The sequence below is a fragment of the Hydra vulgaris genome, chromosome 08, assembly GCF_038396675.1.
Source record: "Hydra vulgaris chromosome 08, alternate assembly HydraT2T_AEP".
In the NCBI taxonomy this organism is placed as follows: Eukaryota; Metazoa; Cnidaria; class Hydrozoa; order Anthoathecata; family Hydridae; genus Hydra; species Hydra vulgaris.
Genome location: NC_088927.1, coordinates 2,222,127 through 2,250,000, shown reverse-complemented (window position 1 = coordinate 2,250,000; position 27,874 = coordinate 2,222,127). Strand labels below are relative to the sequence as shown.

At 27.5% G+C, this 27,874-nt stretch overlaps 1 protein-coding gene across 1 annotated transcript in view; it reads left to right on the top strand.

Annotated features, from left to right (window-relative positions):
- The window catches only part of LOC100202236 (MICAL-like protein 1), a 22,896-nt gene extending 1,211 nt beyond the window's left edge, over nt 1-21,685 (top strand). Inside the window, exons 3-11 of the mRNA XM_065802275.1 lie at nt 72-213; nt 5,210-5,295; nt 6,967-7,171; nt 8,714-10,867; nt 12,208-12,298; nt 14,785-14,858; nt 15,424-15,538; nt 17,860-17,900; nt 21,374-21,685. Of these exons, the coding sequence (XP_065658347.1) occupies nt 72-213; nt 5,210-5,295; nt 6,967-7,171; nt 8,714-10,867; nt 12,208-12,298; nt 14,785-14,858; nt 15,424-15,538; nt 17,860-17,900; nt 21,374-21,477 (3,012 nt within the window). The 3' untranslated portion in view covers nt 21,478-21,685. The remainder of the gene's footprint in view (nt 1-71; nt 214-5,209; nt 5,296-6,966; nt 7,172-8,713; nt 10,868-12,207; nt 12,299-14,784; nt 14,859-15,423; nt 15,539-17,859; nt 17,901-21,373) is intronic.
- Nucleotides 21,686-27,874: the final 6,189 nt, after the last annotated feature.

The following is a 27,874-nucleotide window of genomic DNA, read 5'->3' as shown; positions in this document are numbered from 1 at the left end:
AATTAGGTATATAAAAAAGTATATAACTGTTTGTAAAACAACTTTTGTTATTTTTTTATTTTTAATTATAGGCATTTCGTATTGCAGAAGAACAATTTGATATCCCTGCTTTATTGGATGTTGAAGACATGGTTAAAATGAGTGTTCCAGATAGATTAAGTGTCATGACATATTTATCGCAATATTATAACTATTTCAAAGATAAAATGCCAGGTAATTTTTAAACTTTTAAACGTCATCATTCGAATTGCAATAACGTTTTATGAGAAATAGTCTTGAATCATTCCATACAAAATCATTGGAAAAAAATTTCATCACACTTATGTTTCAGAATTTTTTTTTTTTTTTGCATCATTTGCAGTCTTTATTAAACAAATGAGAACTGCAAAAATTTTTCACTAAAAATACACATCAGTTAATAAGAGACAGACAGTTGAAATAATGCTGATTCAGCATTTTAATGATATTCTGAGCAGGGATGCGGAGTCCCAAAAGGACTCCGGCTTTATATCTCTACTTTTTCCAAGTCTCAAGTGTTCAGAAGCTCTAAACATGTTTGTTGACTTATTATCTGCTATAATAAAAAAATTCATGAGATTTAATGACTTTTAACTTATTGTTTTTGAGCCCGGAGTCCTGGAGTTCCGGAGTCCTTGCTGCCATTATACCTAAGGACTCCAGGCTCAAAAAACGATTGTTCCTCTAACCTAAAAGTCTTAATTTTTTTCCTATTAGTAGCCCATAAACTTATTTATATTTTTAGAGCTCCTGGATACCAAAAACTAGGATAAAGTAATCTTTTTGTGACTTTCAAATCCGGAGTCCTTTTTGGGACTCCGCATCCCTGATTCTGAGGTCACAACAAAGCAACTTCGGCATATATCTTGATAATTATTTTTCTTAAAATTAGGAACCCCCTGATAGATTTTTGCTCAAGCAATTCAAAAAAAGGCTATGTATAAATAATTGATTTTTGGAGTTAAAATAGAGGCTATCACTTAAAATCTCTAAAGAAAGGTTTCAATTGTATATAACTACATTATCTTAGGTCTACTAAAAAAAATCAGATTCATGCATTGTCTCTCTAATACTTGATCACTCAAAAATAACATCTCATCAGAATTTTTAAATCAAAAAATATCTTTTTTTTAATGTTTAATGAAATCTTTTTGTTATTTTAGTTTTTCGGAATAATATGAAATATTTCAGTATTATCACTTGTTTTTTCATAACTTATTTAAACTAATAGGAATAAAATGATGATACATCCTTGTTGTTACATCCTTGTTGAAACATTCTTGTTGATACATCCTTTATTGATACATCATTGTTGATACATCCTTGTTGTTACATCCTTGTTAAAACATTCTTGTTGATACATCCTTTGTTGATACATCATTGTTGATACATCCTTGTTGTTACATCCTTGTTGAAACATTCTTGTTGATACATCCTTTGTTGATACATCATTGTTGATACATCCTTGTTGATACATCCTTTGCTGATACATCCTTTGTTGATACATCCTTGTTGTTACATTCTTTGTTGATACATCCTTATTGATACATCCTTATTGACATATCCTTATTGGAAACATCCTTGTTGATACATCTTTGTTGAGATATCCTTGTTTATATATCCTTGTTGATACATCCTTATTGATACACTCTTATTTATACATCCTCATTAATCCCGTGTGCTTTATTCTACAATCTAAATTTTTTGTTTGTTTCAAGTTTGATCAAGATTTAGTTACCAAAATAATAAAATAATAAATTTAAGTTTTTTTTTTTTTTTTTTTTTTTGTTATATTATTTCTTTAATTGCTAATTTACATATGTTATCTTTATTTAATAACTTAACTTAAACTTCCAAAACACTTCTAAACACTTCTGTGTTTATTCCAAAACTTTAAAAAGTTTAGCGTTTAATGTTTTGAAGTCAATAATGAAAATAAATTCAAATGTAACAAAACTATAAAACATTTTGAAAAAAATATTTTTTTATCATCTTTTGAATAAAATTAAATAGACAAGGCTTAAGACTATCAAGTCATTAGGGCAGGAGTCAAAGTAATTGCCAGAAATCGGTGCTATTTTTGCAGTTATTATTTAATTAATGTGAACTGCAAACATTGTATAAAACAATACTGAGATTGGTCCAAAGTAAAAGTAAAGTTATAAATAAAAAATAAATAAAGTTGTAGTAATTGAAAATAAACTTAAGATAAAATCAACTTTTATTTTGCATTGATAACAAAGTCACAAAAGTAATGAAACAAATCATGTGATAAAAGTCCTTGTAATCATTTATCTTAGACTATATTTATCTTTTTACCACAAACAGTAAATTCAAGATCTAAACTATAGAAGTATATATATATATATATATATATATATATATATATATATATATATATATATTACAGGCATTGTTTTAAAGCGTTACGCGTAGAGCTATTTATGTACGCCTTAAGCTATTTTACGTAAGCAGTAAGCGGTTTTGGTTTAGCAATTTTTTATCATTTTTTAACTTTTAAATTATTTTATAAGCAATAAGATAAAAGAAGTAATTAATATGACATTAGCTTTTGAATGATGTTTATGTAAAAATATTTGTTACAAAAGTTTAAATGACAATTATGTTAGATATAAGCGGTATTTACTAATAAAAAAAACTCAAATAAAATTAAAAGTTTATTTATATTTTGTTTTTGTTTTATTGTAATGATTGATTTTTTCGCTTGAAAAACGCTTGTACTTTAAGCTTTAAGAGGCAAAGATCATAATAATATAATTTAAGTCTGATAAAAAATATATGATTTAATTTAAAACTAATTTAATAAAATTATATAACTTTATTCTTATAAAAACAAAAGTATATAATTTAATTTTGATTTAAAAAATGTATAATTTAATTTTGATTTAAAAAATATATTTAAGTTTATTAAAATTAAAGTTAATGCTTGGGTTTAACATAACTGTCAAATTTATTTGAAAATATTACTAAATATTGTTAAATATTTAAATTGTATATGTTCTTTAAAAAAAAAGCTCATTTTTATTGAAATTGTTTTTTCAGCTTTCACTCCTAAACATTTTTTTTTTACTCAAAATTAAATTTTAAACCGCTGCATCAAAAATTAGCACAAAATGTTAAGTTAAACTTTTTTTTTAAAAAAAAGCAAGTTAAATAGCAGTGATTATTTTTTAATAAATGATATATACAGCAATATTATTTTAATAAATGATATTTGAATAAATAATCTTTGCTTTCACAACAAAATCATTAGTAAAATAATAATTTTTAATAAATAAAGTAAATAAATTCTTTAATAAATAAAGTAAATAAATTTATTTGTTACTTGCTAATTTTTTTTAAAATAAAAAATCATTTGTAGTTGCAAAGCCACAATCTGAAAATTAAGAAATAATCATTTAAAAATTCAAAAATTTAACATATTTTAATTCATTTATGCAAATTTCGAGAAAAGAAAGAAATTTTTAATATCAAATATTTTATAAAAATGTAGTATTAAATCTAATTATTTAATATTAAAAAAAAAAATGTAAACATTCCCTTATAGTAAAATATAGTATAATAAAAAGAATATATAGTATAATAAAAAAGAAGTTAAATAACATTTAATTCATTTTGCAGTCATTAATATTATTGCAGTAATTTAAAAGAGTTATTAATTATTAGTTATTAAGATGATGTCTTTAAAAATTAAAAAAATAAAGAGAATTTTATGACGCTAAATTCACATTAGGCTATTGCATTAAGCATTTTTTATATAAAACAAGACCTGTATTAGTCTTTTGGAAAAATAATTAATTTGTTATATTCTTTAAATGTTCAACAAATAATTTTTTTTTATTCTTTTACAAATTAAATTCTTTAATTATCTGATTTAAAGTTTAACACCTTGAGCTTTTGTATAATAATATTTTGCACAATAAAATGTCTAACATCAGCCTCAAAAGTAGTTGTGAAAAATATTTATTATTACATTAACTAAAATGAATGAATGAAAAATGTTTATTATTACATTATCACATTATTCGGATTAAACTATTGATTATTTAATAAATTAAAGAAACTGTGTCAAGGGTTATGTTAAGATAGCGATGGTCAGATGGGAAATTTGTGTTCCTCAAATCATTTAACTAAGAGAAATCATGACGCTAATTTTTAAGTATTAATAAAAAATTCTTGAAAATTAAAAAGATTTTTCAATTATAACATTTTATCATTAAATCCATTTAGTTTTAAATTTAATTATTGTTTGTTTTGCCAACCACTGCATATTATATAATTGATAAGTAAAAATAGAATTGAACCTTTTTATGCGGTCGAAATAATTTTAAAACAATAAAAGTTACTTATCTAAAAAGTTTTACTATTGAATCTATCTTTAGAAAAAGAAAAAAAATTAATCTATTATTTATTATTTTAAAAAATCTATTTAAATAGATAAAGATTTTAAAAGGTAAAGCTCCCTAAACAAAAGAAATTAATAGAAATACCAATTTATTAGGTAAAAGGTGATTTAAAAAGGCGATTTCAAAGCATGAAATTTTTTTAAACAATTAAAGAAAAAAAAGAATCTAATTTTTAAATGTTTTGTAAAACCCAAATGCCAATTTAATTATCAAGCAATCGACTTTCTTGTTTTAAAATAGTAATGCACGCATTTTTTGTTAACAAAAGTTAAAGAATTTCTAGTTTTAAAAGTTATCAGGCAAACTTTTATTTCGAATAAAACTTGGTATATATTAATTTTAGTATCAGTAGTATAAAAGTATCAATATTATAAAGGTATTTATAATATTGATACTTTTAAAACTCCGCATGAGCTGTTTGGAGCCAGCACGTAACTGCTTGTAATTTGTATGGAGTTTCAACTTGAATACACAACTTTAATATTCAGAGAGCATCTTGATAAATATTCTGCTAAAAAAATGATTTCAATACAATTACATGACCTTGATAAATTCAGCCTTAATAACAATATATTATTGAAGTGCATATTCAAGGCATATTGAAGATATCTTGTTACCTCTGGTAAAAATATGCACAATGTGCTAGAGGTAAATGCTAGAAGTAACACTAAAATACAGTAACTATTGTATATGTTTAACATTTTTTTTCCTAAAATCTCTTCTAAAACATTTTTTTGTTTCTTTATTTGTAGTTTTATATTTAGGTGAGTCATCTCGTTCTTCAAGGAAGCGACCAAATGAATGGTCTCATAGTTTACCTGTTGAAAAACGACCAACAAATGTTCAAAAAGTAATTTTATTTTTATTTTTGTTTGATTATTGCTAATGACAAGGGCATTATTGACTGTAAAACATGATGGATGTAGTGTGAAGGTGTGGGGCTGTTTTGATAAGAGTGCAACAGGTAACTTCATATAAATAGAGGCCAGCCTAATAGATAAAGAAGGGGTTCCAGGCTGGTTAGCAAAATTATTATGCTTACTCGTAAAGTCTTTGCCTAGGAGACCTCTCTCAAGACACTAGCTGGATGCAGTTAACATCTGCCCAAAATGAGTATTTTTATTAAGACACCATCTCTAGCCTTTACTCAACCAAGAGCCCCAAGTCAGGGTATTTTTAAGTTGGAGTTTATTTCTCCTAGCCTTTGCCTAAAAAAGCACACTCTTCAAGTCAGTGATTGTGATGATCCTAAATCTGACCTGACTTGGAGAAATTTAAAGGAGCTACTTCCTGCAAACAGTACCTTGAAGGAGAGGGGAAATCTCCGATTTTGTGACACAACATTTTTCTTTTTTAAGTTTTAAATCTAGAAAAGATTTTTCTGACCAAACCACGACTCTCAGTTGATGTATCTATATGTTGATTGTAAAATCAACTGCGCCTAAATCTTACTTAGTCAATCTGTACACTCCATTAACAGAATAGTTACAGCCTGTTAATGGACTGTTACAGCCGTAGGCGCAACCCCTTCAGTTGTAACAGTCTATGTGCAGTGCACATTCTGCGCTATGACTTTGGTCCAAGTGCAGAACTTTATTTAGTTGGTGCACAAAAGTGCGCAGCAACAAAAAAAACAACGTTTACTAACTAAAAAAAATTATAAAAATTCGTCACTGAGAGACAAACCTCAAACCCTAAGTTTTTTTAATTATGTATTCAAAATAATTGAAGTGCTATCAGAGTTGCCCTCGTCATTAAATCTTTAGTTGCACAAAGTGTTGATTGTGCAAATGGTTGTTCAAATCAAGATTTTTTCTTTCTGTAGTCTAAGCTTCATCAGAACCTAAAATAAAGTAAATGAGAAACTATTAAAGTATTCATATGTATTAAACTTATTAAAACCATATTAAAATTTTACTTCCAATTTTTATTATTGTTTTAATTTTTCTTATGTTTCTAAATTTTTTAAAAATTCTAATTTTATAGAAATAAACTTTATATTAAATATGTGTGTCTAATAGTATAGACATCTGCAGTCTGCACAAAGAAGTATAAATAAGATTTCCTAATACGTTAGCCCTAAACAACTGAATTCGAAAATTATGTAATTGAGATAAAAATAAAAAAATGTTGCCTAATATTAAAAGATATGAAATCTATGACTTTGTTGAGTTATCTCCAATTGAGCTGATATTTTCCCAGAAATATTTCTATATTTATTTAAACAACTTGTTTCTCTGTGCAGTGGCCTCTTATGTCAACGTTTGTGTTTTATACATATATATACATATACATACATATATATATATATATGTATATATATATATATATATATATATATATATATATATGTATGTATGTATGTATGTATGTATGTATGTATGTATGTAACAGCTTATCAAATAATTTATAAAAAAATGTTTTACTATGTAAAAGCTGGCTTCTGGGAGTGTATAGACTTGGTTCTGTTATCAAAATACACTGATTAATATATAATACTTAAAATGTTATTTTTATTTAGACATATACAGAAAAACAATTAAATGCATCATACTGTTTTTCATGTGGGAAAGTAGTTTATCTTATGGAAAAAGTGGTAGTTGAAGGTTTTATATTTCACAGAGTGTGTTTTAAATGCAATGTATGTGGAAATTTATTAAAGTCTACAACCTACAAGTTGAGTGAAGATAAACATTTTTGTTGTGAAAAACATTCTTTTGGAAAAGGTATGGCAGCTAATTTCTTTGTTTTCCTAAATTTAGTTTGAGGTGAAATAATTTTTTTTTTTGTGAGACTTTTTTTTTGTGTTAGACTTTTTTTTGTGAGAGAATTTTTTTTGTGTGAGACTTTTTTGTGAGAGAATTTTTGTGAGAGAATTTTTGTGAGAGAATTTTTGACTTTTGTGAGAGACTTTTTTGTGAGAGAATTTTTTTTGTGTGAGACTTTTTTTTGTGTGAGAATTTTTTTGTGTGTGAGACTTGGTGACTAAGTTACATATTAGGCACCAGCGATTTACAAAATTTTTTTTAGACAAATCAGTTGCTTCAAGCGGGAATACCTTAATTAGACCATAAAACTATAATGGGCAAAATTTGAAAGTCGCTTCCTAAATCAATCTTATTTTAATTTAGTTTTTTTACCTATAATTCATTACGAAATATAAACTAGAGTGAATTATAATTAATGAATTTTTAAAACAAGTTTTTATGTAAAACATTTTCCCTCGTGTTTTCATATATAATGAAATGTAAATAATCAAATTTTTAATTTTTATAATTTTTTTGACATGTTTGGGTACTATAAAAATGTGTAGGTTTACATAAAAGCCATATAGTTAGATGAACTTATGTAAATAGAACATAAAAAAAGATGGTTTTAAATGTTGCAACTCATTTGGGTTTATATAGACAGTTAACAAAAAAAGAATTTCATAAATTTTTCTTTTTAAGTTAAAAAAAAAACATTTATCTTTTTAGCTTGAAAACTTTAAGAAAATGCAGAAAAAGTAATAAACTGCCGCTGGAATGTTTTTGTTCTGTTTGTTTACTTATTTTTAATGACGCATTTCTTTATAATTCTACAAAAAATGGTGTCTTTAAAACCGTTTGTTTATGCTGATTTTTTCCAATTTATCTTTCAAATATGATCGCTTCTAGTTAATTTTAGATTTTTTTTATTTTTGAGATAACTCTTGTTTTCCTATAAACCATCTACTCCAGCTTAAAGCAACTTAATAGCAAAAATTGCTGGTACCTATTATATATATATACAAATTATATTAGTTGACTTGATTGGATAGATTGATATAAAATATAAGTCAGTACGTTCAATTTGATTGGTTGCTTGATAAGTTGTTTAATTAGATTTGTCATTGGATTGGATTTAATAAATATGGTTAATCGCATTTGATCAATGAAACTATTTTTGTTCAAAAAACAAAATTTTATTATTAAATTATCTCTATCATATAAATTCACAAAATGCACACAGGTAAAAAGTGAAATAAAGAAAGCATAATTACTGGCATAATGATGAATAATTGATTATTAATGCAAGGAAATGATTAGTATATATATAAAGGTATCAGAAGTCTTCTGATATGTATAATGTATGACAATAATGTATCATATAACAATCTATGACATAAAATATACATGACATAAAGTCATATAACAATTTATAACAATTTGATTGGTAATTGTTTTAAATGGTTTGTTTGTAATAATTGATGCTGTTTTAAATGTTCTTTTTACACCTTTTTTTTTTAGTTGAGAAACCTAAAGAAGTGATTGAATTTACTGACAATTCAAAGAGTGCAGAATGCTTAAAAGAAGACGAGAAAGAAATAAATGTTTCACCTTTTAGAAGAAATGAAGTATTTACTCGGCGTGGTCTTCGTCCTCAGTCTACCCCTGTTGATATTCAATGTCATCAATCTTATTCAATTAAACCAGGGGAAAATGTTCTTCAGCCAACAATACCTTCAATCCCAAAAGCCAAAGCATACTTAGCAAATATATTAAAAAAAAAAGAAATTGAAGAAAATAGTCTAGAATTTAATAATCCTGCATATCAACATCATTTGGAATTGTCAGCTTACATGAATAGACTTAACCAAAGTGAACCTAATTTAGTTCATGTTAACGAAAAAGCGACTGAATCAGTTATATGCCACAAAAATGTAGAAACCCAAATTTCAAGTGTATCACCCACCCTAGGAGTTTCTCTATCAAAAGATAATTTAAATTCATTCGGAGAAAATTATGAAAATATCACTGGCATAGCCAGCTCACCAAAGAAACCTGATAATTTTCTATCTGCTAAGGAAAATTCTGAGCAAATTGTTGACAGCCAGGCAATCAAATTGCCAGATAACGTGTTATTTTTTAAAGGAGATTGTGAACAGACCACAGATATGAAAAATCATAAAAAGAAATTAGTATTGAGAAAAAAAAAGAAAGGTGCACGCAAAGAATCATTTTTAAATCAGAAATCAGCAGAAAATGAATTTACATCAAATGCTGGGTCAGCCTCATCTTGTGAAGTAACATCTGAATCTTATGAATCAAATTGCCATGATTATGAAAATATTACCAGTTTTAAAGAGAATGCCATTATTTCTAATCAAGACTGCGAATCTTTGGTTCAAGACCAACCATCAGAAAATGATTATGAACAAATTAATTATTTTGAAATAAAATCGACTTCTAAAGAACTTGAGGATTCTAATAAAAAATTAGAAAGTAATTTTAAGACTACAAAAGAAGAAGTATTTTTAAATGAAAGCAAAAACATTGAAACTGATAATTTAATTTATGTTAATACTGAGAATATTTTAAATAAAGACGAAAAAAATAACAAACTAAGAGGCTCTAAATGTTCTGAAAAGTCAAACAACCCATTTGAAAGTTCTGATTCTGAACCAGATAAACCATCTGAACCAGAAAAAGATTTTTCAGAAAATTCTAATCTTAGTAGCTCTAATCCTTTTTTAGGTTCAGTTGACAATTTGTATGAAAATGATTTTGTCAATAGCAGTTCAGATGCAACACTTAATCCATTTCTTAGTGACTCAGAAAATCTTAATAACTCTAACCCATTCTTATGTGGTTCATCTGATGAAGATGAAGCAGTTATGGCTGTTAATAATGATGGTTTTTCCAAAAAACCTGACAAACCAACCATATTTAGATCACAATTAAATTCAAGTAAGAAACGTATGGCACCCAACCCTCCTGTGCGTGTCGTAAATGAGAAACCCACTGTAGTTCCAAGACCATCTGTAAGAAATATAAAGAATGTGTCACACCCTACTGCAGACCCCAGGCTTTCTCCATGTAATTCAACAAGTGTTTCTGAATCTTCTGAAAGTCCAAACTTTTCCGTAAATAATAAAACATTTGTTAAAGCTCCAAGTGTCAAAAAAAGAGCTCCAAATCCACCCCCTAAAAATACTGAAAAATCTCTTATGAATGAAAATGTTGAGAGAGTAAAGACGATAATAGATAATGTATTAGGTTCTTCAGTTCCTTCTCAAAACATTCAGGAGTCAGATAAGAACATCAACCACACTGAGAATAATTATAAAAAAAATGATAAATGTGATCATGATCAAAATGTTATTAAATGTTCAAATGAAAAGGAAACCGGTTTAGAAAACGTTACTGTAAATAAAAACATAGATTCATCAAGACAAAGCAGAGTTTCATTGAGACAAAGTAATCGTCGAAAAGCACCAGAACGCCCAGCAAAACCGCCTGTTACTTTTGAAGAAGATATTGCAGAGCATAAACTAATTTTGAAAAAAAATTTGAGCAAAATTGAAATTATTGAAAATGAGTTAAGTCATATTGAACAACTTCAAGGGATTTTAGAAATGGAAGGAGTTGAAATGGAGAAAAAACTCAGGGAATGTCAAAATGGTATACTTTTTAAATAAGTCTATTTTTAATTTGATAGTTTTAGAAAACACAAATAAATATAAAAAAATATAACAAATTAATAAATATAGTAAAATAAAAAACACTATTAGAACAAAAGGTGTAAAACAAAATATTGTAATGTTTTAGGAGAATCAGGGTTCTTAAAAGTGAAAGCCTACTGATTCTGTAACTATAGCTAAATATCTTTTTAAACATGTTGTCTATCTACCATCAAAATTGTCACAACTCTTGAAGTTGCCACATATCCAGGTAAGCACATAGGGCTTGTAAACTTGATTTAAATAATCTTTTGCACCCTTCTGCTGGTAATGCTACCAGGCCCAACATTTTAATTTGGCTAAGGCGCTTGGCATGACTTACTGTTTTAATGTGGTCAGGGTCATCCTGAACGTGTTGGGTTAAAAGTTTCCTGTCAGTTTTTCTGTTTGAGACCGGATCCACTGTAAAATATTTTTAATCTAAAAACAAAATATTTGGTGTTTTTCCGTACTTCTTTCTAGCCTCTTAGCCTTCAGAGTTTCAGTTAACATAAATTTTTTGATTCTGGCACAAGATTTAGCCTCTGTGTTGTATTTAACAACCCTGGGGACGGTCCTCTCTAAAATGGCCATGATACTCATTGACATTTTTGAATTTCTCTTGATTCCATCTTTGAGGCTGCTTACCAGGCTGTTATTAAGTTTTATTCTGTCAACCAGATTCCTCTTTTCTACTAACTTTGCCTCTTTCAAAAAAAAATTTTGAACAGTAAAAAATGTTGACCTGTCTTTTCCATAACCTCCCAGTAGTGATGTGCCTATGGCAAAGGCTGATTGAGGCTAATGATTGGGTTTAATGTATGTATATAAAGGTAATATAATAATATTAGGTATGCAATTTGCATAGATAAGGTCTACGCACCAGTTTGGTTTGGCTTATTAGCCAATGGCGATGCATCGGCCAATGTCAATGCATTGGCCAATGCCAGTTCATCAACCGTTTTTTAGCTACCATTTGTGGTATGACCACAAACAGTAGCTAAATATATTTTCAAACAACTATCTAGCTAAGTATGTTTTTGAGTTCAAATATCAACTTTTTTTCAAAAATTTGATTTTGTCATATTATTTTCTATATCTTTAAAAAGTTATCTTTCTTTTTTTTATTCTTAAAAAAGCACTTGAAATTTGTAAAATGTCTGTCATGTAATGTAAATCAAAATGGTCGGTGCATATGTTTTTAAACTCATTTAGTATTTTCTTGGACTCATTGATCTTGATTTTATTTGAATTGATTTAAATTTCATATTGCAAACTGTAACAAGTTCTTTGAATTCTTAGGTGAACAGGAAGAATCATACCTCATAGAATGGTTTCAATTGGTGAACAAGAAGAATAATCTGCTTCGTAAAGAGAATGAGCTTATTTATATGTAAAAGTTATATGCAATTTTAATTTTCATATATACATATATATATATATATATTTATCAACTTGTTCATAATATAAGCATTTTAAAGTGGTTGCAGTGTAATTAAAGGGTTGAAAGAACGGTATTTGCTCTGCAAATGTTTTACAGTAAAAACACAACACTTCTTGAATGTTTTACGTTTTACATTATATATATATATATATATATATATATATATATATATATATATATATATATATATATATATATATATATATATATATATATATATATATATATATATATATATATATATATTAGCATGCAATTGTAGACAAAAAAACAATTTTTTCTTGAATGTTAACTGTCAAATATCTAACATAGTTTATAAATGCGTAGCATCTACCCATAAAAAAACTGGTAAAGTTTATATAGGTATCAGAAGGAAAGTGGAAAAAAAGATGGTTAAATATTAAGGGAAAACAAATATAGTGCCCACCCTCAATAATTAAAAAAATCTCAACTCACAAAAATTTATCAAAAAGATGTTTACTTTCCTTGCACAAGAAACTCAAAATTTCATACAAAAATTAGTAAAAATTCCTAATTATAAAATATGAAATTGTATCAAAATGTCACCATATTTATAAAATGTCGCCATGGTAATAAACTTTATTTAGATAATCATAAACCTTTTTTTTTTTTTTTTTTTTTTTTTTTGTTATTCACCTCCCAAGGCTAAGAATGCCACTACAGATGAGGAGGCTACTTATGGTTATAACCCTCTCCCAACTCTATAACTCGGAAACATAAAGCTTGACGAACAAGGCAGCTGTGCAGAGAAACAAGTTTAGCGCGGTACTATGAGGGACATGGTGGGAATCGAACTCGGAATCTCTCACTTATGAAGCGAGCTGACACCAACAAAAAAACCTTAATCGTCAATTAAAAAAAAAAAATTTAAATAGTCAATTAAAAAGCCATTTTAAAAATCTGAAACAATAGATGTTAAAATTTTAGATTTAGAATTTTTTACATGAAAAAATATTATGTTTTTATTAACTGATGGTTGAGGTAAGCATGAAACTTAAAGTAGTAAATACAAGCATGAAGTTATTTGTTTTTATTTAAGACAATTCACATTAATTTTAATCACCCAAATTAAATGTTTTTTAACAAAAATAATATTTTCACCTGTTTTTAAATTTTGAAACTTTTGTAAAGTTTTACTTTAGAGACTGATTTTTAGTTGAATGAAATAATTGTTATTAATCGCCATGTTTGCAATTTTTTGTTTTTCTTCTATTTCATGATTAATTAATACTTTTTGTTAAATCAGTTTTCTCAAAAAAACAACAACTATTACATCATTTTGATAATCAATAATCTCAACCTTTTGAGGTCTTTTTAATAATTTAAGGAAAATAGAATTGTTTCAGTTTTTATAATGTTCTCAAATGCTTTTTCCACCTATCAAATGCTTGCTTTATTATTTGGACTTTAAAAAGAAAAAAAGAAGAAAAAAATAATTAACACTTCTAGTTAGTATTTTCATTAAAAAAAATTCAAAAAAATTCAATTTATTTAAACAAAATCATTTAACGTATCATTTATTTAGTAATATGCAAAAAAGTTTAATAAATTTGGAAATTATCTTATGTAATATATACACTAAATAAAGATTTAGTGTCAACCCTGAAAAAAGTTTTTTCAGCAAAATAAGTAAAATCCTATTTCTGTTTTGCAACACATAGTGTGCTGCGAAGAAATGCAGCAACATCAACTGAGGTTTTGGAATCAGGCACCAATCTTTTCTTTTGTTATTCTTTATTTTTTCCTTCTTCTTCTGAAAAAGCCATATACTTTAAAGATAAACAAAACTATTTACTGATCTATATACACCATAGTGTATATATATATATATATATATATATATATATATATATATATATATATATATATATATACACACACACACACACACACACACACACACACACACACACACACACACACACACACACACACACACACACACACACACACACACACACAGAGTACAATCTCTCTAATTCAAATCTCCTTAATTCGAAAACCTCCATAATTCAATTAAATGCCAAGTCACCGTGAAATGCGTTTAAGGAAAATCAACTTTCAATATTTCGAAAATCTCCCTAATTCGAACTTTTATTTTTATAAATAAAATTTGAATTAGAGAGATTCTACTGTATATATATTATATAATTTATATATATATATAATTTATATGTATATATATAATTTATATGTATATATATAATTTATATATATATATATATATATATATATATATATATATATATATATATATATATATATATATATAACAAAAAAGAGAGGTAGATAGATATATTGGTATAAGTATCAATATATATAATTTAAGTTATATTTTTTTTATATTTGGATATCAATTACATCCATCAAACAAAAAATTAATTGATTTTTTTAGTTTATTAATTTGTTGCTAGGTTACAAGATATTCAACTGTTGAATCAACAGAGGGAAAAGGAATTCCAATTGAGACAGCTAATTTTAAAACCAGGTACGATTATGTATCAGGGATTACTGCATCTTTTTTTGATGCTTGAGGAAGAATACCTTCAGATATGGAGCAAACTTGGGTATGATCTTTATCAAGTTACAATGCTTTTCAAAAAAGTGCATTAATTTTAGTTTACCTGTGAGTAGTCCCCCTCTCCCTCCCCTTACTCTCTATCTATTATTTTCTCCAAAAATGAAGAAAATAATTTATTTTAGATTAAATTTTTTAAACTAAATATTCATCAAGTTATGACCATGTATAATTTCCAACACCTTATTTTAAACTGGTTATATTTCTTTCTCAATAGTTCTTTCTTAACCCCAAATGTAATGTACATTTGGGGTTGAGAAAGAAGAGAAAAGTTTTGAAATTTTTGTTATTTCCAGGCTCCAATTACTGCAGTTTTCTGCAAAGCATTGATTAATATTGCAATAACATAATCAAGTTTGAAGTTTGCTCCATGTCTAAAAGTTATCTTTCTCAAACATTAAAAAAGCTGCAATCTCTATTTGTTTTGATGTTTTATTTAATCCAGAAAAATTGTTAAATATTTCGCTTTTTTTAGAAAGCATGCGCAGTAAAGAAGAACAACAACTTGAAAATCAGTTATTAGAAACAATTTTGTTGTTAGTATCAAAAAGGAATGCCATTGTAGATAGGCTGGAAGAAGATAGGCTAAAGTATATTGTTTATATAACACCATGTAACAACATTTTTGTTTATGTTATTTTTTTAATGTTTCTTACATAATTTTTGTATGCTGATTTCAGTGGTACCATTGGTTTTTCTCTATCATCAAGATTTCCTGAGAAAAAGCATAAAGTATATTTCGGAGTTTTCGTATATGTGTAATGCAATTAAAACATTATATATATATGCTGATTTTAACTATATTCGTGTGTTTATTTTCAGTTTAACTAATTACAACTGTTACATGAAGTGGTGAATATGTCTAGTAGATCCTGCAAGCTTTGTCCTGACTCATTCTGTTATGTTTGTGGTTACTATATTAGTCCAACACAAGCTAAACATAAGATTGTCAGTGGTACAAAATTCTTTACTGCATATCATGCTTATTTTGGCATGGCTATGGGAGATCAGGACAAATCGTGGGCACCACACTACAGTTGTGGTAGCTGCAGATCAACTCTGGAAGGATGGCTGCGTGGAATCCGAAAGTCAATGCCCTTTGCGATTCCGAGAATATGGAGAGAACCGACGAACCATCATGATGACTGCTTTTTCTGCATTGTTGACATTTCAAAGTATAAAAAACCGAAAGATAGGCTGACTCTAGTTTATCCAAGTACACCATCTTCTATTGGACCAGTTCCACACAGTGATGAATTGCCTGTTCCTACTCCACCTCAATCCGAAGAAGCAGCTGCATATCATTCTGAAGTAGACTCACCGGATGAACTCAATGATGACTGTGATTTCAGGGAACCGAATGATTCACCTCATTTCCCTATCCAACAAGAACTTGATGACTTAGTACGAGATTTAGGTCTCACTAAATCAAATGCAGAACTTCTGACATCACGTTTGAAAGAATGGAATTTATTAGATCCAAGCTGCAGAACCTCGAAATACCGAAAAAGACATGAAACATTCGCATACTTTTATGTAGTATCAGAATCACTGTGCTATTGTCATGACGTTCGTGGTCTTTTCAATGACATTGGCATTGTTCACAATCCTGAAGAGTGGAGATTATTCATTGACAGCTCAACAAGAAGTCTAAAGGCAGTTTTGCTCCATAACGGAAACTGATTTCCTTCGATTCCAGTAGCTCATTCCGTTCATCTAAAGGAAGACTATAAGAACGTGAAGTTGTTGCTTGAGAAAATCAACTACGACAGTTACAAGTGGGATGTATGTGGAGACTTTAAGATGCTAGCATTTCTTCTCGGTCTGCAAGGAGGATACACAAAGTACTCGTGTTTTCTTTGTTTATGGGATAGCAGGGCTGCAAACCAGCACTTCACAAGACGTGAGTGGCCAGTGAGAGAACATTTACAGCCTGGTTTGCACAATGTTATTAATCAATCTCTGATACCTGTTGAAAAGATCTTACTACCACCCCTTCACATTAAACTTGGTCTTATCAAACAATTTGTCAAAGCATTAAACCCAGATAGTGCAGCATTCCAGCATATTCGGCAGATGTTTCCAAAGGTGTCAGATGCAAAAATTTCAGCAGGTATATTCGTTGGTCCACAGATTAAAGTTATGTTGGCATGTAAGGAGCTTGAGGACAAAATGTCTGCTGTTGAAAAAGAAGCATGGACTGCATTTAGACATGTTGTTCATAGCTTTTTAGGCAACAATAAGAGTGATAACTACAAAGAGATAGTGGAAAACTTAATTGTACGGTACGCAGATATGAAATGCAGAATGTCAATAAAGCTGCATTACCTGCATTCACACTTGGAATTTTTCAGACCAAATTTGGGTGATGTGAGTGAAGAGCACGGGGAACGTTTCCATCAGGATATTCTTGCAATGGAGAAAAGATACCAGGGCAGATGGGATGCAGCTATGATGGGTGACTACATCTGGTGTTTGATACGCGATGACGAGAAACTTCATAAAAGAAAACCTCGTTCTACTGTTCACTTTTAGTGTTTTTTGAGATTGTGAGAGACTGTTACAATACAATATAATGTAACATTATGTAATATATGTAAGAAACATGATGTAACATGAAGTTTTGTAACATAACATAACACTTTTGAATTAGTAAATGTTTTATATTGACTAAAGTAGAATCTAATGCAAAACGATTTATATTAATTATATGTTTAATTGATTTTTTTTTTTTTACGACCAAACGATTGATGCAATAAAAAATCCAATGTCATATTCAGACTCAGCATACTCAAATTAATTAAGAAACATCAAAAAACTTTGATAAACAGAAATTTTTTTTTTGTTACATTGTGTAATTATTTTATGATTTTTATAAAAAACCATGTACTAAAAACTTTTTTTATTTTAGGGAAACTGAAGAAGACACTGAAATAAACACAATGATAAATGGTATGAATAAATGCTGTTTTTTAAATAAAGTGAAAACATGTTAACTTAAACTTCTAGCAGACCATATTTTTTTTTTTTTTTGATATATCGAAATACTATTGAATTGATCAGTCATAAAAAGTTGAGTTAAGTAAAATGAATATTTTAAGAGTTAATGTAAATTTTAAGAATAAAAAGCTTTAATTAAGCTTTTTAAAAATTTTAATCGAGTCTCTCCATCATTAAATGTTTAATAAAGTTTTTCTAACATAATGTTTTATGTTTCTCGATAAAAAATTCTAGTTTTTAGTTCTTGTGATTAAAAATAATTTAAAAAACTTTACAAATTACCCCGTAGCTATTTTTAGTTAGTTTTAACTCACTCTTCATTCAACTCAACTCAAAACCAAAATCTAATCAAACTTATCATCACTATTCAATGGCTATTAATTATAGCTGTCTGTACTAACAGGACAGTTATATGATGTTTAATTCAAGGAGTTATATGATGTTTAATTCAAGTAGTTATACGATGTTTAATTTAAGGAGTTATACAATGTTTAATTTAAGGAGTTATACGATATTTAATTAAAAAAAAACAAAAGCAGTTAATATAAAAATATGCGAAAAATTTCTAAAAATTGTTGTGACAAACCGTGATGGTAAGAGAAAATTAAACAAAAATTTCTCCAGCTTCCTTATGAAAAAGAAGAATATATTTACCAGATGAATACTATACCATAAGAGAATATACAAATATATCGCAAAAAACAATATCTGACAGTCAAGATACAGTTGTTTGCAAAAGACACTTTTTATCTGGATATCCAAAAGTAACCGAATTTGGCCATAAAAGGCCTTGTGATCCTACAATAGTTTTCAGATGTTTTAAACCTAGTTTAATACCTACTCTTCCACCGCCATTAATAACAATCATTAAAACAACTTCATCAGTAAGGAACACAATGCCAAATGATCTTGATATATTTTTAGCTGCTGATAAAATTGCATGCTTTATTTACTTATTTGTTCTATTTTGTATTTACTTTATATTTGTACTATTTTGTATTTACTTTACTTACTTATTGCTCATTATGTCAGAAGTTACAAAATAATGAAATTAAATTTAGTGCAGTTAATGTAACATGGTATTTAGCTGGTGAACAGTTGCTATTCATTCAGTCAACAGACTTTTAAGAAAACTCTTTGATTGTCAGATTTATTCTTGAGATCAAGAATGATCTTACTTTTTAGGGATGCTTTGGTGGGGTTAAGCATAAAATCAAATCTCTATCTGAAAACAAGGTTTTCATAAACTGTTACATTTTTGATTAATCTAACAAAATCCAATAAATAAGTGAATCTTTTGCAACACATTTATGATATTAGCTCTATTATGGTTGGAAAAAAAATACAAAAACTATTGAATGTTTTGCAATTTCAAGATATACGAAAGATTATGAACTTCCAAGTATTTCCCTCCTAACGAATGAATACAGAGTTTTTAAATTTAGTTTTTTCAAAACTAAAAAAAAAATTAATTGATAAAGTCTACATCAAATTATATTTAACTTGCCATACTGGCTCAACTTTTGTAAAAGTAGTGAATAAACCAGACTCTTTAACATTTATGGTTTTAAGTTTTATATTAGTGTCACTTTGGAGGACCACATTATCTTGGCAGAATTTTACCAGTTTGTAAACTTGATTCTAAATTTCTGTTTGAACAAACTCATTTTGTTTTAAAAGGAATAAAAAGCGAAATGGAGGCTGCTATAATATGTGATAATCATGTAAGTCAAGCACTATTTAAAATATTTTACTGTCAGTCTTTTATGATAAAAGTGCAATTGCTCTAAAATCTAACATTAACGTAAAAGAAGCAGGCAACACCATTACTTTTATCAAAATATTTATGAAGTTCTGGAAAATTGTCAATGAAAAAAAAGGCTGTATGCTGATATTCAATATAAAGATCCAGATAGAGAAGTTACATCAATTTCAGAAGATGCTAGACAATCATTTTAGTTTTGGGACATTAGCAGAACAACGACTAGCAATCTAGGCAACAGACAATTTTAGTTAACCAGAGACAGGTGCAGCCTATTACAAAATTTTTGTTGCAGAATTTTTTCATATACATACATATATATATATATATATATATATATATATATATATATATATATATATATATATATATATATATATATATATATATATATATATATATATATATATATGTAAATTATGTTAGTGTATTTTACAAATAGAGTGCTCAATGTTCTTAAAGAACAGAGCAATAATATATATATATATATATATATATATATATATATATATATATATATATATATATATATATATATGTATATATATATATATATGTATATATATATATATATATATATATATATATATATATATATATATGTGTATATATATATATATATATATATATATATATATATATATATATATATATATATATATATATATATATAATTAATTGTGGAGGTTTGAAAATACCAAATGACAGTGTTAATCAGTAAAACATATTCACTTATATGTTGTTTCATGAAATCGTTAGTAATGTCTGCCGAAAGTCACTTTGCAATGTTTTAATGTTGATCTCAGAGTCTTTTAACTTTCATATGGAAAAGAAACATGCTATTTCATCCTAATGCTAATTTATATGCACCAAGGTCATCTAAATAGTCTCATCAAAAGGTTTTGAAGCTTTCATAGCAAACCTATTGTGTGTTACTAAATATGTTCAATTGATGATTTTTTTCAAAACATTAAATTTATTTTTTCAAAACTTTATGTATTAATATTTTCAAAACTTTAAGTTTACTTTTAATTTATAACTTTTTAAACTTAGCGTTTTAAAATATACCTATATAATTTTTTTTTGTGACATTCTCTGATTGTATTTTATAAAAGATTTTGGATCTTATAGCTAAGGAATGTTTTTTTATGTTTTATTTTTATAGACAATGTTTTATAGCTAAGGAATGATTTTTTTTAATCTTTGTAGCAATTAATAAGTTTTAATTATTAAAAAAAATAATAGTTCACGCACCCTAAATACTTTTTTACGAGCAAATGTTCCTGCTATACTTAACATTTCCTTAGTTATTGTTGTTTTTTATTGCCCCCCCCCCCCCAGCCTCAGGCTTTGATTATGCGTTTACGAAGCCTGTTTGTATAGACGGTCATGCTATTAGTCAATATCTATTGATTTTCACATCCCATCCTACCTCCTGTCTAAATTATGGTGAGTTAACCGAATTTTACTGTGTTTTTGTAATTTATGTTTCAGTAGATTATTATTCTATAGTTAGATTATTAATCTATATTTTAATAGAATATTTGTATCTAATATTGTAAATCTTATTTATGCTTCTAAGAAATGTTTTATAATGGTTTTGTGATTTTAAATATTAAATTTATTTTATTAAATAGATTATGCAATATTATTTCTTATAAAGGATTGAGTTCTCCGTCGAAAAGTGTTATACCTGCGTCCGTAACATCTAAGACCAAGGAAAAGAAGAAAAAGAAAAAAAAAATTAAAAATTTGAAAAAAAAGTAATATTCACTCTTCACAAATGTTTTTTTCAAAATCAGTCACTCATCACAAGTTCGTCATCACTCGCCATAAAATCTTTTACTTTTTAAATTTTTTTTGTAAATATACACGTAATTTATTTTTATAAAGTTGTTAAGGTTAAAATAGGTATTCCTTGTATTGTTACAGCAATACTGTAAATAGGTTTTAAAAATAATAAACTTTTCTTAAATTTTATATTTATTATTAAAGCGTTTTTTCTTCCTGGGTCATCAAAGTATTTCCAGATTATTGCAAATTATGAAAGCATTTCCTAAATGTTGCTGGATTACCAAAGTATTAATTTTAAATTAATTTGGGAGCTCGATAGTTTTCTACTATTTCTGTGTTTTATTTGTTAATTACACTTGTTCTGTTAGTTGTTAGTTATTCTTGTTCTGTGTTTTAGTTCTGTAAACGTAAATGCAATTTCACTTGTTCTCTGTTTTAGTTGCTAAGTACACTTGTTTCATGTTTCAGTTGTTAATTACACTTGTTTTGTGTTTAGTTTTTTTTAATTACATTGTTTTGTGTTTTGGTCATTTATATCTTTATACTGTTTTATTATTTTATATTACTCAGTATTACTAAGTAATGGATTTATTAGCTCTTATAGGGGAAGATTGCGTAAGATGAGCAGGTTCCTAAGATGGTATAACCTCTTTTACGGGTAGACAATTGATTTTTTCGCGAACTTTTTTGATTAAGGATATTTATACAAGTTCGACGGTGTTTTTTATTTTAATTTCTTGGTTGTATAGTTAATATTCTTTGATTGTTTCATTGTTGGAAAAATTTACCATCCCCGTTATAATTTTTTATTACTCAATGTTTTGTAATTACGTCAGAACGCAACAAGATCATCAAAAATTTATTACATCCTAAATATTTTATGCTTATCTACTGCTAATTCCATGGGTTATATGAATTAATGCATAAGCTATTGTCATGCTATTTAAGATATGGTAGTACTTGATGAAGTTGCTCAAGATGAGATGCGGCTTTTTATTAAAAAAAAGGCGCGTTTTTTTAAAGTTATTCTCCACGGAGCTTTATTTTGTTATTTCAAGAGTGAAAGTTTTTTCAAAAAGTAGTATCGCAAACTTTTTTTAGAGATGTAAGATTTATTTTTTATTTTTTTTAATGGTTGAGATAATTACTTTTTACTTAAGTATAGTCAATAAAGATACAATTTTATTTAATTTTTTTTTGTGATTATTTTTTTTGTTATTTTGAGTTTTTTTGAGTTCCATTAAAAAAAGCTCATCTTAGGAGACTGGTTTCCCCTAAAATAACGCAACTTTTGGTATAAAGGTTTTTTTTTTTTAATGAACCATTCATTTATATTTTTTAAGAAGAAAGATTAAATTATGATAATCTGCAAAAATAAATTTAATTTATATTTATTATATAATATATTATAATAGTTTTTTTGAAAAAAAACAATACATTGTTAACATGCTCAACTTACGCAACCTTCCCCTGCGCACTTTTAAACAATATTATGCAAACCAAACTCAGGATAAAAAGTCAAAACATTGACGTGAATCTGGCCAACCTGCTAAGCGATAGACTTATTATAAATTTTTTTAAATTTGCATACGTTCTGATCATAATGTGATACTAATTGACTTTGAGCTCGCGTATACTTAACTCGGTAGGTAAGTTTTGGCTACTCAAGTGCGGCATCAAAAATGTTGTCTATAAAAATAATTTCAGTGTCTTAATTCGTAACCGACTATTAAATTTTTTTAATAGTCGGTTACGAATTAAGTACCAGCACAACTTGAGATTATATTGATGTCTACTGCTTGATAATGTCCTAAATGGCTGAAGTTTTTAAAAATTAGAAAGTTAAATGCTAGAACACTGCGTATGTAACCTACCAACCACTACAGTTACGATGGTAGCAATTGCAATTTCGCGATATTCTTTATTACTCTGAAACTTCAAAGTGTTATTTAGTCTGTCATCAATAACAAAGTTCAAACTAAAACCTTTTATCCTTAACTTTATATCTTGAAAAATAGTTAATTAGAAATTCGTTAGCCAAACTATTAAAAGTAATTTTAAGAAAGACAATAGCGTGCAAATGTTGATTTTTCGCTAACTTAATTATACAAGCATTTGTTTATGTGCAGTTTTCGTTATTTTTTTAATATAATTTTCTTATGTTGTCTTAAGTTGGCAGATAACATAGAAATTTCATGTAATATAATAAAAGTTTCGAAAAGTATTTTTAAGATGATGACACTCACCCTACTGATGATGGTTATGACACTTATCCTACTGATGATGGTTATGACACTCACCATGCCAATTTCTAAGAGTTTAAAAAATTATTTATGGTTCTGTTTAAAATCGGTTTAATGTATTAAAAACGTTTAAAATATATATATATATATATATATATATATATATATATTGATAAGATGGGTCACAATGCACGGTGCAATGACTGCCTAAGTGATCATTATATTTCCAGCATTGGTTTAAAGCTTGTTGGTACTGCATAGGTCAAAGTAGGACAAGCGTCGATTGTATACTCATCATATCAAATGAAAAGTAATCCCGTAATTGTTTACAGTTTGATAACGACGTAGCATTTCGGTATAGTATTGACAAACTCTTAATCGCTAATCTAGCGGTGATGACTCGATAAAATTTAACTACAGACCAATTTCCGTACTTTCCTGTTTTTCCAAAATACTAGAGCGTATTATGCACAACAGACTGTACAATTATCTTACAAAAAGCAACATTCTTTATCATAAACAGTTTGGTTTTCGCAATAATGGAGTAGAAGAAAAACCGAATGAAACCTGGACTGATTGTGAAGATACAGTAAACGATATTTTTAAAAACCAACTTAAAATAAACAGCGAAGTAGTTGTAGAAAGAGCACATAGAGTAGGAAAAACAAGAGATAGCAAAATACCCAGAACAATAGTTCTGAAACTCTTAAACTATCAGGACAAGAACAGAATTCTAAACGCCGTTAAAAACTTGAAAGGTACTGGTGTGTTTATCAACGAAGGTTTCGCGAAGGAAACGATCGAGAGTCGCAAAAAATTATGGGAAGAGGTCAAACGATTGCGCGGTGAAGGTAAGTATGCTATTATTAAATTTGATAGAATTTAATGCAGAGAATTTAGAAACCCTATCCCTTACACTAAATTTTAAAAAGAAACTTTTCTAAAATGAATGATCTGATAAATTAAAAAAAAGGATAAAAATGGCTGGAATAAGTGATTTTGAATTTATAAGATATAACTTTAATGAATTGAATTCTGATGAAAATATAAACCCTAATATAAAAAATTGCTCGGATTGCTTATATCACTATCCATGCGAATTAGAAGGGTTTCTTTTTAAAAATGTTTATGACAAAAGTTTAAATAAAATTAGAATTCTACACGTAAATATTCTAAGTCTTAATAACAATTTTGAAAAACTTCTTAACTTGTTAAATGAAACAAAAAATCGCTTTAATATAGTTTAACTGAAACGTGGATTTCGAATGACTTAGATATTAATTCTAATTTTAATATTCCACATTTTAAATTAATTTCGCTCAAAAGACAAGTAAATAAACGCGGTGGAGGAGTCTTTATTTATGTGAATGAAAATATTTTTTATTACGTTAGGAATGTTATCATTCCTAACGTAATAAAAAATATGTGCTTCCGATGGCGATAAAGAAATTTTAACTATAGAAATTATAAAAAATCAATCACAAAACATTTTATAAAGCTGTTGTTATCGACCACCTGACGGCGTGAGCGAGAACTTGAGCAATTTTTTTGAACAAAGTGTTATTAGAAAAGGTATTAAAGAAAAAAAAAAGTTTCATTATTGGGGACCTAAACATGAATTGTCTTCTGTATAATGAAGATAACAAAATTAAAAACTTTTATGACTCCTTTTTTGAAACGGGTGAAATTCCTTTAATAAATAGGCCGACCAGAGTTACAAAAACTCGGCATTTTTGATTGATAATATCATTATAACAGATATATTCAACAATGATATTCAAACGTACGTAAAGGTATCCTAAAATCTGATACTACTGACCATTTTCCAATATATTTTACACTTAATTCAAAATATGAAAATAAAAATAGATCAATCAAAATTAAAACACGCACTTTTAACCATACTAATATAAACCAGTTTAAAAACCAATTATCTTTACTGCCCTGGAAGCATATTAACTTCAATGACAATGCAGACAAAATTTACGATAATTTTTTTGAAACCTTTTACTCCGTATATGATGCAAACTTCCCTATTATTGAAAGAACAATAACTCCAAAATATATACACAATCCTTGGGTAACAAAAGGATTTAAAAAATCATCCAAGATAAAACAGAAGCTGTATATAAAATATCTCAAAACAAAATCATCTTCAAATGAGAAAATATATAAAGATTACAAATATCTATTTGAAAAAGTTCGTAAAAACTAAAAAAAAATTACTACTCAAAATTCCTAGATAAATTCAAAAATAACTCAAGACGCATTTGGCAAGTAATGAACAAAATTAGTGGTATACAAAAGAAATGCTCAGGTTCTCTCCCCCAGATAATTATTGTTGATAACAAACGTGATCCAAGAGATATAGCTCATGAGTTTAACAAATTTTTTATTGACATCGGTCCTAAACTAGCAAATAAAATTCCTTTTACCAAAGCAAAAAACGATTACCGATTTTCTAGTACAGATAAATAATTGCAATGGTTCCAACGAATTATATTCAACGCTATCTTTTCAAGAATTTGAAAGAGCATTCAAATCACTTAAAAAAAAACAAAGCAAGCGGAGCAGATGACATAAACGGTAATATAGAATGTTTTGAACAATTAAAAGATATTCTTTTTAAAGTATATAGAGCGTCTATCCATCAAGGAGTATTTCCTAACCGATTAAAAATTACAAAAGTTCCCCTTATTTTAAAAGAGGGAGATCAAAAAAATATCAGTAATTATCGTCCTATTTCCGTCCTCTGCACATTTTCAAAAATACTAGAATGCATTATGTACAATAAACTTTACAATTATTTTCTTTCTAATAATTTGTTATACGTCAACCGATTTGGTTTTAAAATAAACAATTCTACGGAACATGCAATTATCCAATTTGTACGTGAAATTTCAAATTCTTTTGAAAAATCTAAATATACTTTAGATGTTTTCATCGACCTATCGAAAGCAATCGATACAGTCGATCCTCAAATTTTGATACAAAAACTGAAATACTATGGAGTAAATTACAAAGTCATAAAATGGTTCAGAAGTTATTTATCAAACCGTAAACAGTTTGTTTTTAGAAATAATAACTATTCTAATGAGTTTCTAAATATTTCATGTGGCGTTCCCCAAGGCTCCATTTTGGGACCACTGTTCTTGATTTACATAAACGACCTAAATAAAGCCTCAAATTTAATGAGTATCATATTTGCTGATGATACCAACTTATTTCTTTCCAATAATGATCTTTACAAACTCTTCTCTAGCATGAACGAGCAACTTAAAAATATATCCAAGTGGTTCAAATGCAATAAACTAACTCTAAACAGCAACAAAACAAAATGGATTCTGTTCCATCCTGTCTCAAAAAAAGCTTATTTACCCCCAAATTTGCCCAAAATTATTATTGATGATACTGAAATAAAAAGATACTGTCACAAAGTTTTTGGGTGTTTTTCTTGATGAAAACATCATATGGAAAGCACATATTGACTATATTAGCACAAAAGTTTCTTTATGAAACGTTTTAATTTTTATTTTTATCTTATATATAAATGATATATATTCTATATAGGGTGGGGAGGGGTAATACGGATAGAATTTTAGATATATTTTTTTCTAACATAATTTTTTTTTTTAGTTAAAAACCACCATAAAAACTTTTGTTATCTTTCTTTACATTCAGGGTGTATACAATAAAATCACAATGAGTAAAACATAAATATATTTTAAATAACTAACATACTAATCCTCTTTTAACAACACCTTTCATATATCCAAATTACCCCACTGGTGGGGTAATGCGGATACTCATTATATTTGATATAAGGATACTCATTATATTTGATTTGATATCACACTTATTGCTTTTCACGTATTTAAAAAGTCAAACTGTATTGGTTATGTCAAGCAGTTTTCTTTTACTTACTGATACAGTCTTCTTTTCAGCTTTATTCTTTTCTTCTTCTTGTAACCTTGCGACAACATCTTGTGCTGTTAAAATTTCTCCCTTTTTGGCCTGGACACGTGCTCTGCGTTTTTTGAATTTGTAAGTGCTGTCAGTGTAGGTTGACTTGGGCTAGGTGTAAGTACAGAATCGATTGCTCTCTGCAGGTTTTTTACAACATTATC